Source organism: Saccopteryx leptura, chromosome X, assembly GCF_036850995.1.
Source record: "Saccopteryx leptura isolate mSacLep1 chromosome X, mSacLep1_pri_phased_curated, whole genome shotgun sequence".
Taxonomy (NCBI): domain Eukaryota; kingdom Metazoa; phylum Chordata; class Mammalia; order Chiroptera; family Emballonuridae; genus Saccopteryx; species Saccopteryx leptura.
Genome location: NC_089516.1, coordinates 45,070,349 through 45,085,368, shown reverse-complemented (window position 1 = coordinate 45,085,368; position 15,020 = coordinate 45,070,349). Strand labels below are relative to the sequence as shown.

Genomic DNA, 15,020 nt, shown 5'->3' with positions numbered 1-15,020 from the left:
CTCATGAAGCTGAAAAGGAACCCCTGTATTGGCCCAAAGTCGCAGACAAGCGCAGTCATTTACTGGCGGGTCTAAAGGTCCCTCTTTCTTTTCAGCCTAGGCTCCACCCCGTGAGCTTCATTGAAGAGGGGTGGGGAGTGGGAGGGGTTAAAGGCGTGAGAAAAGTTGATTGAGCGCTCTTTAGACCAATCACTTTGCGGGGTATTCAGCCTATGATGAAAGGAGCTCAGAACAAAAAGGAGGGCCCGCCTCCCGGCGATGAAAACCGACAGAGGCGTAGTACGCAGCGAAATCACGCCTCTTCAGCACAGCTACGCCCTTCATTCTTGCACTGCCTCACCCCAGGGAGCGAGTCCGATTGGCTGGGCGACAATCTCAAAGGGCGGGGCCGCACACACCATCACAGTGGGAATAAGCTAGCGGTGTGGGAGTAAGGGGGTGGGAGGGAGCACAGCTGGGCAGGTAAAGGCTAATGATTCTCCAGGCCGCCTCTCCCAGAAAAGTCATCTCGGAACCTTTAAGATCCCTACCTCCCGAGGCGCCTCAAGGGACTAGGACTGACAGCCTCATCTGTCTTTCCTCCTTGCAAAAGTCCCGTTTGCCACCATGGAGATGTACCAAGTGAGATCGAATAGGGGGAACGAGTGGTGATTAGTACGCTGGTGATTAGTAGCTCCTGCTCACTTACTAGCAAACTTCTTGCACGATCGGAACTGGGTACTAAAGAACCTCTACACTTCTCCCTGGCGCCGTTTCAGGGCTGGCAGCACATTCCCTGGTGGGCGCGCAATGGCCGCGCCCCCTCCCGCGGCGGACGGGTCTCTTGGTACGTGCAGTCCGAGGTGAGTCCCCTCCTTCCCTCTTCACCCAGTCCAGCGCGTGCGTGCGCATGCGCGGAACGCGGCGCGCGCGGTGGTTGGGTCCTAGGCAGTTCGGCCCTGGGATCCGCCGCGTCTCCGCGGGCAGTGAGATCTGAGTCGCGAGCCGCCGTGAGCTCTCGGATTCGAAGCAACACCAACGAGCCCGAGGGCACCGCCCGCAGCGGCCAAGCTCATGGCCGGCTGAGCGGGACGCCGCCTCCGCCTCAGCCACCGCCGCCGCCGCCGCCTCCTCCTCCTCAGCCGGCGGCGGCCCGGGCCCAGCAGCCATGGCCGAAGACTACTGGGACGGGCGCCTGCGGCGCACAGGAGGAGGAGAAGGAGGTCGCGCGGCCTCAGCCCGGGCCGCCGCCCCAGGCGCCTCCGCGCCGGTCCCGCGGCGCTGAGGTTGCTCGCGCGCCCCCGCCGGTGAGCGCGTCACCGAGATGTGGGGTGGGGGCTGCTGCCCTTTTTCCTACAGAACCAACCTAGACCCCGGGCGGTGCCCAAAGGTCGGGGCTGCACCACTGGCATGGGCCCCCTCTCTGCAGCGAATTGCCCAGAATGCACCGCGGCAGGGGGGTCATTCAGGGCCTCCCTGACCTTGGCCCCGCCCTGGGCCCGGTGTGAGAGCTGGGGATGGGAAGTACTGTAGGTCCTAACGGGGAGCAGGGTGATCAAAGAACTAGCGAGTATGGAAATGGTGACAGTGGTGAAAGAGTTGAGGTTTGCTAAGGGGACGTTATGGAGGGGTTGGATCTGTGTAAGGTTTGAGGCCCAGTGTGTGCAAATGTGAGGGGATGGTGCAGGGAGGTGGAGAGACTCAAGCGTGTATAATGGGCAAGCGGATGTGAGAGAACTGCTGAGATATGCAGATAGAGTTTGAGCTGTATAAGGGCCCTCTGTGTTAAGGTGGGGGCGGAGGGAGAATAAGGTGGTAGGGGTACCCGAAGGTGTGCTAATAGGATCAGGGTTTGAGGTCCTGTGTGGTATGAGGGGCCAGAGTGGTGTTAATACCGTGTATTTGTCCATGAGGTACTGCAGTGTGTGGGGGTCCAGAGTGTGCTCACGGAGGGGAGGGGAGTGGAAGAATAGTGCATTGAGAGTTTATTAATGGGGGTTATTGTTGTAGCGGGTTTGCGCATGTGGTAATAAAAGTCTGGGTAGAATGAGGCCCATTCTAAGTTTATGGGAGCAGAGTGGTGGAACACCTGAGCTTAATAGCTAATAGCTATCAGTTGTCAATATATAGTGTGGGATGGGGGGGGGTGAGAGAAGTGGCTTAGCACTGTAAGGTTCAGTGTATATTCAGGATCAAGATGGTGTAAGATGCTTGCATGTCCATGAGGACTGGGGATGTGAAACTCTAGGATGTGCTAAGATACATGAAGTTCGAGTGACTTGCTAATGTGGTTTTAGAGCCATGGAGGTGCTAGGGGGGGAGAGTCAGAGTTCTATGAGGTCTGGAATATGCTAGTAAGAGTCAGAACATTGTGAAGATAGTGTATGCTTGTGTACAATGGAAGACTGGGATGTATTGAGATTCCAGGGAGAGCTAATGGGGGTATGGCTGTGGACAAGTGGAAGCAAAGAGAAATAAGGAACAGGAATATATGAAGGTGTAGGTGTGCTAAAGTGGATTAGAGCCATGGATGGCTGAAGTGTGTGCTAATCGGGGTTCAGGCTGAATGAAGAAGACCTGTGTTTACTAATGAGGGTCAGGCCATTATAAAACAGTGGAATTGTCCCTGGAGATAGGGCTGAGTAAGGGTTCAGGGTGTGCTAATGGGGAGGCACTGTGTGTGGCTCAGTGTGTGCTAACAGGGGTCAGGGTGAAGTGAAGGTTCAACTCCTGTGCTGATGGGAAGTGGCGGACACAGGATAGTGGGAGGACCAGAATATGCGTTAATGAAAGTCACAGATGCAGAGAGGTCTGAGTGTGGGCTAAACAGGTCAGGGCTCTCTGACGTTCACTTTGTGTTAATGGGATTTAGGGCAGTGTGAAAATCCAGTGAGTGCTAATGTGGGTCAGCTGTAGAGGGTCCCAAGTGCATGTTAATAAGGGTCAGGATCATGTAGGGAGAACAGTGTGCTAACAGGGTGCTGTTGAGAAGCTAACAGGCAGCTGGGCCTGGGAGGGGCCCAAGAATGTAGCTGTAGGAGTTAACTTAGGTTATGGCAGCAGTTAGAGATAAAAGGTAATTGCAGGTACTGATAGCAGTTAAAATGCAGAGGCTTTCTTGAAGACCCAGTGTATACTGAAGAAAGAGAACACTGAAGTCCAGTGTGTGCTTATGGGAATCTGGACAGGCTGAGGATGGTATATTCCTATGGGAGTTAATAGGGTGTGATGACTTTGTCCTCAGTGGTCAGTGTGCTGTAAGGTGGTAAGTGTCCTTGGGTATGAGGGTATTCAAGTTTTACTGCATATTAATGGTCAAGTGTCTCTGCTCGTAGGGACCCACCCAGGGCCCCACTGCTTGGAATGTTGCATGATACAAAGATTTTGTACCACATCTTTCTAAAATCCCCCCAAAACTGAACTCTAGAACATGTCTAGGCCTTAGAGTTTCCAGTTAGACATCATGGAGCCATGGCTCCTTCCAGCTCCGTCCTCATTGTCCATACACCCCACTTCAAGTCTCCCCCACCCACAACTTCTTCATTCCCTGCCACAACAGACAAATTGAGTGACTGGGTATCCGTGCTGTATATACATACAACAGTTTTTAGGGCCTGGCCATGCTTCACCTTTCTCGGCCTCTGGTCCAGTGTTCAGCCTCCTGGGTCACGATTTTGTTGTTGTTATCCTGGGTTCTCTAGATGGAGGACCTCATCCTTTTCACTGAAGTATTTTCTAGGCTGGCCCCTCTACTCCTGAGGGGGGTGAGGTCAGGCAGGCAGAAGCGGGGTATGGGGACCACTGGAGTAACACCTGATTTCAAGGTAACAGATGACCCACTTCTCTCCTCGGATCCAGCCCCCGCCTCATCCTCGACCGCCTATCTAGCTTCACTTCCCTTGGGCCCAGGGCCATCTTAGGCCCTGCTGTGCGTCCAGATGGTTCCTCGGACAGGTCTTTCTCCCTCCTTGCTGGCCCAGAGCCCAGGAGGAAGCAGAAGAAGGCCAGCCTAAGCCTTTTGGTGGCCCCGTTCCCTCCAGCAGCCCCATCTAGGTAGGTCATCTTCCTGCCGATGCCAGTGTCCCTGGGCCACCTTGTCTGGGATTGTTCGTGAGTAGCAGGGACTCACCTGGCTCACGCTGGCAGAGGTTGGTCCTAGGCCCTTAGCTCCCTGATTTCATTAACTCTGCCATAAGCACTTTTTGAGCATCTACTCTGTATCAGTCACTGTTCCAGGTCCTCAGGAAATAGCCGGGACCTAAACAGACAGAAATCTACCCTGGCGGAGCTGACCTTCTAGTTATGGTGGTGAGGAGACAGACAGTAAAGAAATAAGTCAATAAGTACATGGTGTCATTTCTGAGGAGGTGATGAGATTTGGGGGATAATTGGCAAGGTGAGGGAACTCAGGATGGTTGAGATTTTAAATAGGGTTATTTGTGGGGGCGTTATCTATGAAATAGGTAATCTCTGAGCAGTGGTCTGAAAGGGGTGAGGGAGTGAGCTGTGTTTGAAGTCAGGGGGTAGGGTATTTCAGGTCCTGGGAACAGCTGGTGCAAAGGCTCTGAGATGGGACTGCTGGGGGTGGTTGCAGAACAGCAACTAGCCGTGATTGAGAGGGAAGTGAGGCCAGAGAGATAATGGGGCTGAATGGGCTAAGACCTTGTGGGCCACACTGAGGACCAGGACATTTATTGGGGATGATGAGGGAGATGTGGTACATTATCAAGTGGAGGAGAAGTGTGACCTGACTTTTAAAAATCTGGGTGAGACCCTGTGAGTCCCAACCTGATTGAACCTTTCCAGGAGCCATCAGGACAGCTGGTACGCATTGAGTTCCCCCCCACAACCCCACCTAGTGGTTGGGTCTGGGCAGGACCCCACACCCCTCACTTGGATTTATCAGTGGGGTAGTCCACTAGTCACCATGACGATGGTTGCTAGGGGCGTCCTTGAGGCCATAAGGAGCACTCTGCCTTGGCAGTTGGGGGTGATGTTGGGCTCGTACTAGCGGAAAATGCCATTCTATGGGAATACCCAGGGTTATGTGAGGCGTTTAAATGTCTTGGGCAATCTCCCCTCACCTGTGCCTGGGTTCATCACCACTCCTGCACCCAAGAATGCCTTCTGTGGAGCTGTCTACTCTCCCAGAGAGAACAACATTTCATCAGCTGTACCTTTGCCCTCAGCTAGCCACCCAAGACTCAGTACTCAGGTGGGCTACTTAGGGGCAGGGTCCCCAGGGGCTGGCCATAGGCACTGACGGGTCCCCATCCATACTAGGTTTCCAGGAATCCTGAGTGGTTCCAGGGCTCCACAGTGGGTGAGTGGGCACTGATACAAGTTCGTGTCAGTGTGCCTCAGCAGGTTGTCATGGGTTTTAGGAGGCCCATGGTTGTCAGGCAGATGCTTCATGGGACCCATTCCCATCTGCACCCCTCCTCCTTCCTCACCCTCTCAGGTCGCCATGGATCGGATGAAGAAGATCAAACGGCAGCTGTCAATGACACTCCGAGGGGGCCGAGGTGTAGACAAGACCAGCAGTGCCCCTGAACAGATAGGCCTGGATGAGAGTGGCGGCGGCGGCGGCAGTGACCTTGGAGAGGCCCCCATCCGCGCTGCCCCCGGGGAACCTTGCTCTGGTCGGGGACTACTCAGTTCTGCACCAGGTGGGTCTATTGACCCTTTCTGCCCCTAGACTGGTCCCCAGGTGCTGCCTCCCAGTCGAGTTCCTCTTGAACTTCTTCTCACTTTCCTTTCTCCATTTTCTCCCCCTTCCCTGCCATCCTCTTAATACCCTCTCTCTCGCTGTCCATCTGCCCCTTCTGTTGGCTTTCTGCCCAGGCCTTGGGGAGGAAGGGTACCCTCCCTGCCCCAGCCGCCCCAAGCCTCCTTTTACCCTTCTCCTACACTCTGCCGGCCCCCTCAGGCCTCCTGACGCCTGCCTGCCCTGGGCCTTTGGTTACCTCTGCCTGTCCCGGGCCCCAGCCTAGCTACAGTCTCTGCTCAACCCTGGAACCGGGTGCTCCACTAGGTGACTATTCCCCCTGCCCCATTCAACCTTTCTGACTTGTCTAAACCTTCCTAGCCCTTGCCACCCTCTTTGTCAGGGACCCCAGGCTGCTCTGGGAACTGTATGCACACCTGTTTGATGAGGGAATGTGTTTGTGGGGAAGAGGGGGTCTTGGGGCTCTTGACTCCACCTGGCCTGCCCCACCCCTATCCTCACCACCAGAGATTGTACACGAGGACTTGAAGATGGGGTCTGACTTGAAGATGGGGTCTGACGGGGAAAGTGACCAGGCTTCAGCCACATCCTCAGATGAGGTGCAGTCGCCAGTGAGGGTGCGCATGCGCAACCATCCCCCACGCAAGATCTCCACTGAGGTGCTTAACCCACTGTCCAGGTCGTGGTGGGGCTGGAAAACAGGATTGGGCCTGAGGCGGTAGAGCTCATGGTCCTGTTTCCCCCTGTCTTACCTGTAGGACATCAACAAGCGCCTGTCACTACCAGCTGACATACGGCTGCCTGAGGGCTACCTTGAGAAGCTGACCCTCAATAGCCCTATCTTTGACAAGCCCCTCAGTCGCCGCCTCCGACGTGTCAGCCTGGTGAGCATCTTCTGTTCCTGTCCTTTCTACCTCTTCTCCCCCCTCCTCCTCTTCCTCTTCTTCTCCTCCTCCTCCTTCTCTTCTCCTCCTCCTCCTCTCCCCTCCTCCCTCTCCTCTCCTTTCCCCTCCTCCCTCTCCTCTCCTTTCCCCTCCTCCCTCTCCTCTCCTTTCCCCTCCTCCCTCTCCTCTCCTTTCCCCTTCTCCATCTCCTCTCCTCCTCCCTCCTTCACCCTCCACCTCTCTTTTCATCTCTCCTGTCATTCCCCCCCAACCCGAGTCCCCTTCACTGAGGTTGCTTCAACCTGCCTCCTTTACCCTGCAGTCCGAGATTGGCTTTGGGAAACTGGAGACCTACATCAAGCTGGACAAGCTGGGAGAGGTGAGGGTCATCCAGGAGCCTCGTGATAGGGATGGGGCTTGTTGGAACTCACTGCAGCCTCAAGCTCCTCTCCTGTAACTGTTCCCCATTCCCCAGGGTACCTATGCCACCGTTTACAAAGGCAAAAGCAAGCTCACAGACAACCTCGTGGCACTCAAGGAGATCAGGCTGGAACATGAAGAAGGGGCGCCCTGCACCGCCATCCGGGAAGGTACAGACATCCAAGAAGATGTGCTTCAGGCTTCCCATGCACTCCCTATGGTGTGTGCACACACACCCCATAGTGAGAACAGACACTGGGCGATCTGAGTACTTCCCTCCCGGTACTCTGGGCTTTGTGAGAAAGTGCCCATGCACAGTTCTAGGTAATAATCAAGGTAACCAGGAATCTGGTCCTGTTTGGAGAAGGGGCAGATAAATTGGTAAGCAAGGTTCTTGCTTTGGTTCTGAGGACGTCCCTGAAATGGCTCACCAATTTACTTGATACAGTAGTTGCAGACAGAATACCACATCATATGCAATGAATTTGAACTGCATAGAAACTGAGTGTGCACACTCAGTTTCACATGAAGCTGCAGGCCTGTGTACTAAGGATTGGAGCAAGGCTCCTTTCTAGAAAACAAAAATGGGTTTTGAAAATCTAGTGTCACACAAACCTGGGGCTGCAGTACCATGTTCTTGTTCCGTACTCTTCTCTTCACCTTAGTTTCCACATCTGGAACATGGGAACATACCTTCCTGGAATTAGGTGGGTTAGAGCTGGTGGCTGTGAGCCACCACCCCAAGCTGCACAATGAAGGAAGGAAACCCTGGGCTCTTTCCTGTCTAGTCCTCATCTCTATCCTGAGGGTAGGGCCCTGACTCCCCCCCCCATGCTTCCTGCAGTGTCCCTGCTCAAGGACCTCAAACATGCCAACATCGTCACGCTGCATGACATTATCCACACAGAGAAGTCCCTCACCCTTGTCTTTGAGTATCTGGTAAGGTTGGGTGGTAGTGGGTCCCACAGGGAGGTGGGGAGATGGCCAGGAGCCACAGGATGTGACCCTCATTTCTACCTACTCTTCTCAGGACAAGGACCTGAAGCAGTACCTGGATGACTGTGGGAACGTCATCAACGTGCACAACGTGAAAGTGGGTGTGGGGCAGGAAGCAGGGGCATGAGGGGGCCCCCACTCACCCACTACACCCCACAAATCTCCCAGAAACCACTTCCCATTTGGTTTTTTTGCTGTGAGCCATTGGAGGGCATTGGGGCCCTGTCCTCTTTTGTGAGACAAGGCTCTGGGCTCAGTGTCTGTGTTTGGGAGGGGAGCTGACTCCTGCTTGGAGTCAGGCTGCTGAATACTTTTTGACCTCTGCCTGCCATTCCTGGGTCCTCAGCTGTTCCTGTTCCAGCTGCTCCGTGGCCTGGCCTACTGCCACCGGCAGAAGGTGCTACACCGAGACCTCAAGCCCCAGAACTTGCTCATCAATGAGAGAGGAGAACTCAAGCTGGCCGATTTTGGTACCCTCGGTCTTGCCTTCTTCCCAGTGTTCTTGCAGCCTTACTCTCCCATCTTCTCCCTTCCCCATGGCCGCCTAGTCTCAGTCTCCCAGACTGCCCAGAGTCACCTCAGTTCCAGCCGCCCCTTCTCTCCACCTACCAGGTCTGGCCCGGGCCAAGTCAATTCCAACAAAGACCTACTCCAACGAGGTGGTGACACTGTGGTACCGGCCCCCCGACATCCTGCTCGGGTCCACAGACTACTCCACCCAGATTGACATGTGGTGAGCACAGGTGGAATTGTGACAGGGGCCATGCAGTGAAGTTGGTGCTTGGTCACAATGGCCAACCAGTCACCTACTTCCCTGTTTATTCACTGTGCCCTCCCTGCCCAGGGGTGTGGGCTGCATTTTCTACGAGATGGCCACAGGCCGGCCCCTCTTCCCAGGCTCCACAGTGGAGGAGCAGCTGCACTTCATCTTCCGCATCTTGGGTGAGGAGACACAAGCCCTAGGAACTGGGGACATGCAGGGAGGCCCTCTGAGATCCTTAGGGTAATGCATCTTTCTGCCAGGAACCCCAACTGAGGAGACATGGCCAGGCATCCTGTCCAACGAAGAGTTTAAGACACACAACTACCCCAAGTACCGTGCTGAGGCCCTTCTGAGCCATGCACCCCGGTGAGGCGGGTGGGTGGGTGGGTGGGTGTGAAGGGCCAGAGTGCCCAGACTCAATTTAAAGCAGGTCCTCTTGTCCTTGTGGTAGACTTGACAGCGAAGGGGCTGATCTCCTCACCAAACTGCTGCAGGTGAGACCACCTTCCTAAGGCAGCCTTGGGGGCTGGGAGTGTGGAGAAATGGGAAGCCCCAGCCTTGGGAGGAATAGAGGTCTACTCTGTGAAAGTGTCAGTACTGCCTGCCCCCCTCCATACTCAGTTTGAAGGTCGCAATCGGATCTCCGCAGAGGACGCCATGAAACACCCATTCTTCCTCAGTCTGGGGGAGCGGATCCACAAACTTCCTGACAGTGAGTGGAGCGGGGGAGTGGAGTGGCTGGTGGGGAGCTGAGGGAAGGACTGCAGACCGCTGAGCAGGCTGTGGAAGCTCTGCTTCGTCACCTCTGAGGGCGGGTATGCACACCTTGTTCACATGTGTGATGTATTTATTACAAAACAAGTTCTTTTTACCTTTCATGGACATGTTCAAATATACATAAGAATAGATACAATATCACTTTACTTTTTTAAAAGTAAACATTTCCTTGTAAAGTATATACTGAGAAATGCACAGATCATAAGAATACAGCACAATGAATTTTCACAAGCTTAAGACATGAAACCAGCATACAGGTCAAGAAATAGGATGTGAGAAGTTTCATCCAAGTGCCCTCTTGGTTTCTTCAGATGTTCCCAGACCCTCCCCAAGGGTTAACACTAGATGGACTTCTAACAACTTAGATAAGTTTTCCCTGTCCTTGCACTCTGCTTAAGTGGAATTATATGGGGTGTTTTCTTTTTACATAAGACTTTTGAAAAAATTTTAATATGAACATTTTGAAAAATTGAACTTATTGAGGTGACATTGGTTAATAAAATTTAATATGGACATTTTAAAATTAGATAAGTTTATGTATTAGACCAAATAACATGAGTCCCCAAGTACTCTCTCAGGTCATCAATTCATGGTCAGTCTGATCTTTTTTTTTTTTTTCTTATTATTCTTTTTAAAAAAATTTTTTGTATTTTTCTGAAGTTGGAAACAGGGAGGCAGTCAGACAGACTCCTGCATGTGCTCTACCGGGATCCACCCGGCATGCCCACTAGGGGGCGATGCTGTTGTAAGCAGAGCCATTCCATCGCCTGAGGCAGACGCCACAGAGCCATCCCCAGTGCCTGGGCCAACTTTGCTCCAGTGGAGCCTTGGCTTCGGAAGGGGAAGAGAGACAGAGAGGAAGGAGAGGGGGAGGGGTGGAGAAGCAGATGGGCGCTTCTCCTTGTGCCCTGGCCGGGAATCAAACCCAGGACTCCATCACACCAGGCCGACATTCTATCACTGAGCCAACCGGCCAGGGCCCAGTCTGATCTTATCTACATTCCCTCTGATTATTTTTAATCAAATTCCAGATATATTTTTCAGCATGTATCTATAAAATATTTTTTAAACATACAACAATATCATTATCACACCTAAGACCACTTTGTGTATCTCCCCACTGGACTAATCTAAATCAAATCTGAAACACCATCACCTAGACTTAAGAGGTGGTAATCGCAATATCATTATCACACTTGACAAAATTAACAATTTCTTGGTGCCATGTAATAGTCCGTATTCCATTTTTCCTAGTTGTAGCTGGTTTGTGTGTGGGATTAGTTGACAGGTGAAAGTCAAGCCTCTCAGGGAAAGGGCAACTTTTTCTGATTCCCCCAATGAAGCCATATGGGAGCCTGCCCTACCTGCTTCAGTGCAGTGTTCCATTGTTGCATGTGCAAGCCCAGGTGGTCCTGGATGGCCTCATGGGTCATTCCCTACTTCTCTGTCTCCTCCACGCATAGCTACTTCCATATTTGCACTAAAGGAGATCCAGCTACAAAAGGAGGCCAACCTTCGCTCTTCATCAATGCCTGATTCAGGTAGGTGTGGCCCTTGCCTTCTTCTCTGCCCCATCCACCTACCTGCTTTTTCACCAACAGCCATTGCTCTGCTTTTGCCCGCAGGCAGGCCAGCTTTTCGTGTGGTGGACACCGAGTTCTAAGCCACAGACTCAGGCCCCAGCAGGCAGCGGCTGGAGGGATGCCACACCCCTCACAGGGCAGCCCCCAACTGCATTCTCCCTGCTTGCTGCCTGCCTACCTGCCTGATTCATGCTCGCCCACCCACATTTTCCCTGCTGCCTGTCCAAACATCCAACCATTGGCCTGTCTGCTGGGTGCTAACAAAGCTGTCATCGCTCCTTCACCTGGTCTGTCTGTCTCTCTTTCTCTCTGTGTCTTAGTAGTTGCCGGCGGACAGCATGGTCGTGCCAGCCTCCCACACTGAGGCCAGGCCTGTACCCTTCCCCGTCCTACCCTCCCCCAGGACCACTACCCCATGGCCAACCAGGGGTCCAGAGTTATCCCAGGCTGGGGATCTCAACTCAGACGAGATGTGGCGATGCCTTGGGTCTGAGGTTTCTCCTGCCTGCTTTCCTGCCTGTCCCACCTGCCTCATGTTGAGTGGGCCTTTTTTGTTTTGTTTTCTTTCATTCATTATTGTTTTTTAATTATTTTAAATGAGGTTTTCATTTTTTAAATGCAATATCTCTGTATACAGACTGGCTGGGCCCCACCCCCACGTGTGGCCCTTCCACAGTATTTTGTGCAATGAAGCCCCGCTCCCAGCCTTCCAAGGCAGGGACGCAGCCCCTATTCAGAACCCTGACCATCACCAAATCCCGGGGTTGGCTAAGGGAAAGCATGCCTCAACCACTCGCCTTCCTACCCCCCCCCCCCCGCTTGCCATCCTCAGCCACAGGTACTTGAGGACTACTAGAGACTCTCGGGGAGATGGACGAGGTGGGGGACCCCCACTCTTTTCCCTCCTGCAGTTCCATATCTGGGGCTTCCTTCCTTCTCAGGGTCTCACTAGCCTAGCCCTCTTGCTCCCATCCCACTCGGTGCTGTTGAGTAGGGGCCCTGCCAGGAACTGACCAACTCAGTGAGGAGCCAAAGTGTATATATGTGCACAGGCAGGGACAGAGGGGCACATGGGGGGGTTATGCCCAGGTGTTAACCCCTAACCTCTGGGGAAGGTGAGGCAGGGCAGGGACAGTCTCTGGGGTCAGCCCCAGATGGGTGGTTACCTCCCCTTCCTCCACTCTAAACCCTGGGGCCCTCAAATGGGGTGGGAGGGCATGGGTGGGGGCCCTCCTGGTGGGTTTTGGGAGGTTGGGTTCCTGAATGCACCATAATCGCTGTATGAAATATTAAAAAGTTTAAAGTGAAAAATGTGATTGCAAATCCCTGTGGGGTGAGGGTCCTGCCATCCTCTGGCAGCGAGGGAGGCTGTGAAAATGACCTTGCAAAGATGGACAGGATTGCGAGGCCAGATTTAAAAGGGCTAGCATTCACACAACTCATCTGGGAAGTGGTAGAGTCATTGGTGTGGGCAGAGGTTGGTCTCTGGTGAGGGTGGACTTGACCCAGGGTGAGTACTGGGACCTTAGTGAATTCATACCTGGTCCCCATAACCTAGGAGAGCACTGGGAGTGGGCCAGGAACACATTACAACTATGAAAAGGCATCTGAGGGCTTGCACATGCAACAGTGGAACACTGAATTGAAGCAGGTAGGGGAGGCTGAAAAGCGGAAGGGCTAAGAGGGGTTAGATTTACCCAAGAATATGAGGAAGCCAGATAGAGGTTGGAGACAGGAAGTTGTAGAGAGGCTGTTTGAAAGACACTTGACCCAATAAAAACCAGGAGGTGGGGAAGTAAGGCATGAGGTAGGCCAGTTCAAGATAGACTGTAAGTAGACAGATTTTAGACCACTGAGTAGGTAGGGAAATCCTGTAAAACTTGGATTAAAAATTGGGAGTGGGGCCTGACCAGGCGGTGGTGCAGTGGATAGAGCGTCAGACTGGGGTGCAGAAGGACCCAGGTTCGAGACCCCGAGGTCACCAGCTTGGACCCAAGGTCACTGGCTCCAGCAAGGAGTTATTCAGTCTGCTGAAAGCCCCCGGTCAAGGCACATATGAGAAAGCAATCTATGAACAACTAAGGTGTCGCAACGTGCAACGAAAAACTAAATGATTGATGCTTCTCATCTCTCCGTTCCTGTCTGTCCCTGTCATCCCTTTCTCTGACTCTGTCTCTGTAAAAAATAAAAAATTGGGAGTGGGGCCATCAGAACTAAAAGTTTGTATTACTGGTCCAGGAAGGTAATGTAAACCATGGTGAGACATGAGTGAAATGATCCTGGGAAGGATGCAATGGTTTGTGAGAGGCACAGATGGAATGGCACATCCTGGGACTTGGCCTCAGGTATGAGCATAGTTAAGACTTATAACCCCTGTCCCACCATTTTAGGTAAAGCCAAGAGTACACTTCCAGGCAGAATAGGTGGGGTGGACAGGGCCAGGCAAATACTGCAGGTAATAGCCTAAATAAGTGGCTGGTTACTGAAGTCCAGCAGCAGGGGCCCAAGGGCTTCTAATCACTATGTCCCTCTAAAGCACTTGAGTGATATCTCTCCGCTTGAAACCTATGGTTCCACAATGGCTGCCATGTCCCCAAAAGGGGGGAGGGAAGCGTGGAAAGTGGCACCCTCCCTCCCTGCCTGTTTCCTTGTAACATCTGTAGTTTCCACAAGGTACTCTGCAGACTTTCTGTGCCATCCTCTGGCAGCGAGGGAGGCTATGAAGATGACCTTGCAAAGATGGACAGGATTGCGAGGCCAGATTTAAAAGGGCTAGCATTCACACAACTCATCTGGGAAGTGGTAGAGTCATTGGTGTGGGCAGAGGTTGGTCTCTGGAAGGTGGAGAAACCCACTTCAGGTCTGGAGGGGGAGGCTTGAATTGTAAGGACAGGCTACCCAGGTCTGAGCTGGGGGCTAAAATCACAGTAATAAAGACAATTCCTGCCCTGCAAAGGTTACCTGAACACAGGTGAGTTATGAGGTTGTGTGTATTGGGGTGGGGGTTGAAATTGTGCAGGGAAAGGGTGTTCTGGACACTCCAGGCCCAGGCACCTGTGTGCATGGACTTAAAGGTGTGGGATGGCAAGGGGTGTCACTGCCTGTGGGAATGGGTGTGAAGTGAAGGAAGTCACTGAAACACCCAGAATCATGAGCCTGTCTTGGGGAGTTTGTGGCATCATCAAGTGGAGATAGCCAGTCAACAGGTAGATGTAGGAAGCCAGAGAGACCAGCATACACCTGAAATACTGAATGTCAGCTGTAATTGAAAAGTAAATAACCACCAACAGGTAGGGCTAAGATCCCTAATAGTAAAGAATGGCATAGCCTAGTAGTGCAGTGGTTCTGAACTGGAGATAAAGCTGCTGCCCCACCCCCACCCTCAGGGGCCATTTGGCAGTGGCTGGAGACACTTAAGTGTCTGGGGAGTCCTAATGGTTTATAGTGGCAGACAAGAGATGCAGTGAAAAAAAAAAAGATGCAGTGAAACATCCTGCAATGCTTCCCACAACAGAAATGCCAAGTGCCTAGGTTCTTAAACTTTTGGTCTCAGGATCCTTTTATGTAATTAAAAGTTGACATCCAAAAAGTTGAGGGTTTTTTTTGTTTTTGCTTACATCCTGTAGCCTCAGGAAAATTCCTCCGCACATATAAAAGAGTGACAGTGGAAACAGTTTTGACTTCGTGAACCCGGAGAGGATGTACCAAACATTGGAAAGCCTGGGGCCACAATTTGAGAATCTAGCCTAGTGTTTAAGGTCACAGCTCTGGAATTTGAAATTCCGGAGTTTGAACCGCAGCTCAGCCACTTACTACTGGCTGGGCCAAGTGAAATAACATTTCTGGTTCTCAGCTGCCTCCGTGCCCCCCCCCTAATGAGTGACAGTGAT

At 52.7% G+C, this 15,020-nt stretch overlaps 1 protein-coding gene across 6 annotated transcripts; it reads left to right on the top strand.

The window, feature by feature from the left end:
* Positions 1-734: 734 nt before the first annotated feature.
* Positions 735-12,412, top strand: CDK16 (cyclin dependent kinase 16). Of its 6 annotated transcripts, none has more exons than XM_066356040.1 (17): positions 735-842; positions 5,441-5,648; positions 5,909-6,013; positions 6,215-6,366; positions 6,466-6,591; positions 6,914-6,970; positions 7,067-7,181; positions 7,856-7,950; positions 8,042-8,104; positions 8,354-8,477; positions 8,620-8,740; positions 8,852-8,949; positions 9,031-9,136; positions 9,201-9,264; positions 9,392-9,482; positions 11,011-11,088; positions 11,451-12,412. In XM_066356040.1, the coding sequence occupies exons 2-17, from the start codon at positions 5,447-5,449 to the stop codon at positions 11,492-11,494; spliced, it is 1,641 nt and encodes a 546-aa protein (XP_066212137.1). In that variant the 5' UTR covers positions 735-842; positions 5,441-5,446; the 3' UTR covers positions 11,495-12,412. The 6 variants fall into 6 exon arrangements, with proteins under 6 accessions (XP_066212137.1, XP_066212135.1, XP_066212132.1 ...); XM_066356038.1 differs by lacking the exon at positions 735-842 and adding an exon at positions 882-1,286; XM_066356035.1 differs by lacking the exon at positions 735-842 and having other exon boundaries at positions 9,222-9,264; positions 11,451-12,411.
* Positions 12,413-15,020: the final 2,608 nt, after the last annotated feature.

Coding starts and splice junctions, on each gene's coding strand:
- CDK16 (XM_066356040.1), top strand. CDS start 5,447: ATGGATCGGATGAAGAAGATCAAACGGCAGCTGTCAATGACACTCCGA. Junction 6,367..6,465: donor CACGCAAGATCTCCACTGAG/GTGCTTAACCCA, acceptor TCTTACCTGTAG/GACATCAACAAGCGCCTGTC. Junction 9,265..9,391: donor TCCTCACCAAACTGCTGCAG/GTGAGACCACCT, acceptor CTCCATACTCAG/TTTGAAGGTCGCAATCGGAT.